At 42.0% G+C, this 5000-nt stretch overlaps 1 protein-coding gene across 3 annotated transcripts in view; it reads left to right on the top strand.

Annotated features, from left to right (window-relative positions):
• The window catches only part of cdh8 (cadherin 8), a 95252-nt gene that overhangs the window by 47373 nt on the left and 42879 nt on the right, over positions 1–5000 (top strand). For all 3 annotated transcript variants that reach the window (XM_048263560.1, XM_048263558.1, XM_048263559.1), the window contains exon 3: positions 997–1291. In XM_048263560.1, the coding sequence (XP_048119517.1) occupies positions 997–1291 (295 nt within the window). The remainder of the gene's footprint in view (positions 1–996; positions 1292–5000) is intronic.

The following is a 5000-nucleotide window of genomic DNA, read 5'->3' as shown; positions in this document are numbered from 1 at the left end:
TTTTTATCTATCTATCTATCTATCTATCTATCTATCTATCTATCTATCTATCTATCTATCTCTATCTCTCTATCTATCCATTTCATTTGTTTGCGGTCTTGGCCAGGCCCATCTCTGTCTGACTCCCATGGTACATTAGAGATGTGATACTCAACAGGAGTGAAAGTGTCACATTTTCCCATCTTGCCAGAGAGTATGGCAGCCCTTGTGAGCAGGCCGTCCTTGTGAATCAAAGCTCTGTCAATAAGCCACTGCACCGAGGTGACCTACTTCTCACTTCTCACTAGATGCCATTTGTCCACTTTGGTTTTGCACTCAGCATGTATAAATGGCCACCCTCTCCTTTTCTATGCTCTCTCACTCTATATTGTTCTCTCTCCCTCTCTATCTATCTTTCTTACCCTCTCTCACTTTCCCTCTCTCTCTATATGCTTTTTTCTTTTTCTTTTTTTACTTTTGCTGTCAAGCTGGTACTTTTTTTCACACTCACACACGCTCTTTCCATTTCTCAGAGAGCAATCCAATAGTTTTGTCCTGACAGGCATAACTCTCGCTGCCACTGTAACCTCTTGACACGTGTAATGGCGCTAGCCAGGAGGTGGTGTGGACTCCGAGCCAAAAAGCAGGTGTGGGGAGAAGGTTCACTCCCTCTGACAGATGAACCAATGAGTGACAGATGGTCGGGATGCCCAATCTAAACATTGTAAAGGAACCAGGGGACCCTGCGCACCCTTAGCCTATCTTGTCTGTGAGATTGGCCACTTCAGCTGTCAGGGGTAAAACACTAGTGTTTGGGAAGAAGTGCAGTGCTTGGGACTTGGCTAGTGGCTGCTTTGTGCTTTTATGCGGTGATGGATTAGATTTTCGTTTGCTGCTGATGTCATATATCTGGGATTGTGCTGGAGTGTTATTGGGTGAGACATGAACTTATCACTTTTATGTTTTCTTTTATGTCTCTCTCTCTCTCTCCCTCCCTCTTTCCCTCACTTTTTTTAGCTCCACACTGATTTTGATGTGGGCGGCAAAAACGTCAAGTACGTGTTGTCAGGTGAGGGTGCAGGCACCATCTTTTCGATCAATGACCAGACGGGGGACATCCACGCCATGAAAAAGCTGGACCGCGAGGAGAAGGCCGAGTACACGCTCACGGCGCTGGTCATCAACAGGGACACCAACGAACCGTTGGAGCCTCCGTCCGAGTTCATCATCAAGGTGCAGGACATCAACGACAACCCTCCGCAGTTCATCGATGGACCCTACCAGGCGTCTGTGCCAGAGATGTCCTCAGTCGGTGAGTCCCAACCCTCTTACTGACCAGAGGCAGGAGATAAATGGTCTTTCCTCCATTTTGGGGTTCCAGTATGGAGTCAACTGATTTGAAGTGTCTGAATATCTGTTTTGTTAGGAAAACAAGTGACGGATGTGTTGAATTTACTAGCTTACCTCCAAATAAATACCCGGCCTTTCTTCCATGGTTCCTGAGCTGAGTTTGGGTTACACCATGGTGCTATTCCACGGAGTTGAATGCATGTATTATTTTTAAGTGACTTGGGGATGTGTTGAACTTCACCTGCGCAGATGGTGCTTGTCCATCATCAGTGAAGGTTACTGAAGGTCAGTGAAACATGACAACATGAATACAAATACGTTAGAGAAAAAAAGGGAGATCTGCATGTCTGAATATAAAATATAGAAAAGTATGAAGGTCAAAGACTATCAATTTGCTGCTCAGTGATTAGAACAACCATATCATATCATCATATAATGCAGATGTGTGTTAGTGTGTTACTTTATAGTTACTAACATCACTCAGTCTGGAATATAGTCCTTAGTCTTGTCATGTAGTTACTTTATAGTTACTAACATCCCTCAGTCTATATGGAGTACAGTCCTTACTCTTGTCATGTAGTTTTGCACAAGCTGAAGGAGAAGACATCATATGGACAAATACAAAAATACACTTTTGTCACCTTTTTTTTTTTTGAGGACCTGTTTTTCCATCATGTCCTAATTCAGTTTTAACCTCCTTTATTCTCTGCCTCTGCCGCTGCGGCTTTGGGTGCTAAATAAAAACGAAAAACATGAATCATCTCATGAGCCTCACATCTCACTGCCAGTGTTGGCAAGTTACTTCAAAAGCGTAACGCATTATTTATTACTTGTCATCTCAAAGTAATTTGTTACATTACAATATTACTGTCTTTGAATTGTAAGGCATTACACTACGTTTACAATACTTTCACCAAAATAACAGGAAATATGGATTTGGTGTTCTCAATAGATCTTCATGTGTTCAATGCAGCTCATTACACGGCAGGAGGTGATGTGGTATGGCATAATGACTGAGCTAGGCTTAAGGCTAACAAAAGAACAATATAATGGTTATGGCTCAGGTATGGCTCATGGGACAATGTAGGCCCCAAAGGCCAAAGGTCACTCACAACTTAATATAGTAAAATATAGCCATGGTAAAATATAGCCATAGTGAAATTGTATGTTGACTTTAAATGGTTCATTGCTGGTTGCCTTTCCTTCCACAGTGGTGTAGACTTAATGTAAATAGTTTGAGAATAATGGCTATGATCTTTGTCTATAAAAGAAACATTTTAGTTATTCTCACTGCTTGAAATGAGAAGTATAGCCTAACCATGTTAGATCTGTTGCATGAATGGCAGAGATAACTCAAATTCCCTTTCTACAGTCATCTAAACAAGGCAATCAAATTCCAGGACCAGCATAGATGACTTTTTTTAATTCTTGGAAAATCTTCTCTGGTGCCCATTGAGCATTTCTCAATTTTGGATTAAAAAGCAAAGTAACTTCAGTTACTGAGAATTGTACCGAGTAAAATATTACTGAAATTGTATTGGTAATGCCTTACATTACTGCATTACAGCAAAAAGCAATGCATTACTGTAATTACATTACTTTTTTAATGCATTACTCCCAACACTGCTCACTGCAGTACACCAGACGCCTAAAAATGGTCAGGCTCTCAAATCAACAAGTGCTATTATCTTACCTTTAGACAGTCAAACATACTGTAGGTGCTGAGAAAGTGATTACAATAATAAATAAAGAATAAACTGTTTAATTATGTTTAACAACAGAGAAAAAAGGGTAAAGAAAGAGAGACAGTTAAGAGTGAACATTCCTTCACACAACCACATCCTCTCCAGAGTTTGCGTGGCAGTGCCTACCGTTGTGGGAATACACCCGTTGTATTTATCCAAGGGTGTTGACAGTGACGTGATGGAAATTGCAGGCAATCAAGTGAGAGGCTCAGTGGAGGCTGAGGGCATAGGGAGGAGGAGAGAGAGGGAGGAGAGAGAGAGAGGGAGGAGGAGAGAGGGAGGAGAGCGGGAGGAGAGAGGGAGAGAAGGAGAGAATAAAAGAAGCAGAGATATATCAGGAATGCAGCAAAGCTGAATGCAACTCCTGCAGGAATGCAGCAAAGCTGAATGCAACTCCTTGTGTTTTTGTGACTGTTATTTTCTTTTGTCACTGCTGATTAATTAAACATCAGCCAATGTTCTCTTGTTTGCATGAAAGGCATTCTCAATGGCTTGTTTTGGTCTTTTTAAGTATTTATGTGTTGTGGGAGACCGTCATGGAAGGAATCAAAAGCTCTTTGCTCAGTGAAAATGGATGCGAACACGCACAAACAAACAGGCCTTTTCTCACTATTGCTCCCCTCATATCCATACATCACCACAGCCTTACAATGGAGATTAATTTCCATCTGGGTGAAAGTCGACAGCAAATGCAAAAAGCCAAAGGGGCTGTCCTCTTGTGCGAGAGAGTCACATTACTCTGAATTTCAATAAGATGTGTCCAGAAATAGACGCAAAAGGGTCTAGAGAATAAGATAAAGCAACACTTAAAAACAAAATGCATGACACTATGAATGATTTAAGCGATAGATGGTTTAGTTTCCATAACTCCTGTTCTTTCAAGGTCAGCACTGGATTTTATTTCTATTTTTTTTCCTGTTGCTTCCATTGTATTAGTTTGGAATGGTTCCCTTCAGCGCAGTGTAGTTCCCTTAACATTTCCCTCAAAAATTGCCCAACTGCACACACAAAGTGTTTGTGGAACGGTATCATAAAATCGTTATGATAACAAACTGCCATTACTGCTTTGGCCTGCGTTTCAAAGTCCCGAGATCACAATGGAGCCCAAACATTTCCTCAAGAGTCTTTTGGCAATAATGGCAACCATTATGTGACTCCACTTGAAAAGAGTGGTTTACCCTGCACTGGTGATGGATATTGTCATCCCATCAGAAACTGTGTGTCCTCCCGTAACGTTCTCACACTGAATCACCGTTTTTTTCTCTGTGAAGCCACAAAGAGCTGTGCCATGTGTCAGGATCATGCCTGTTGCCCTTGGCGCATCGCAGTCACCAGCTATGTGTAATTACATAGGACAAGGTTCAGGAGCTGGGCCACTCTTTGGCCACTGACACACACACACACACACACACACACACACACAGACACACACACACACACAAACACAGACAAACAGAGAGAAACGTGACACACAGCAGGGATGAATACTTGTTGGAGAATAGCAGGGCATGGGGGTTAATTTAACCTGGAGGAGCTGGTGTGTGTTGGTGTGTGTGTGTGTGTGGGGGCTGTGGAGAGGAGCTATATCAAAATGGAACATTGGCCAGGTTCTAAAGGGATCTCCTCACAACCTTGCAAATATGGGAAGTGAACTGCTGAGGTTTTACAATCCAGCTGACCATGATGCTTTGTATCTGTAGTGTAGTTGAATTAACTTGACAGAAAATGCAATATGACCTTGCTAACAGGCAAGCAAATTGACCAGACTGTTTTATTACATTTGGTGCAGGATAAGTGTGTCTGTTTTCAAAAATAATGCAAGGATAATTCCATTCTATTGGGGGTCTACCATATTAGGCCGTTACATTTTTATAGAGTAGGAGAGCACACCCAGGGCCTTTGTTGGATGGCAAATCGGCAGAAACA

Source organism: Alosa alosa, chromosome 14 (genome assembly GCF_017589495.1).
Source record: "Alosa alosa isolate M-15738 ecotype Scorff River chromosome 14, AALO_Geno_1.1, whole genome shotgun sequence".
In the NCBI taxonomy this organism is placed as follows: Eukaryota; Metazoa; Chordata; class Actinopteri; order Clupeiformes; family Clupeidae; genus Alosa; species Alosa alosa.
The sequence above is the reverse complement of the archived record's forward strand: the minus strand, read 5'-3'. Positions and strand labels throughout refer to the sequence as shown.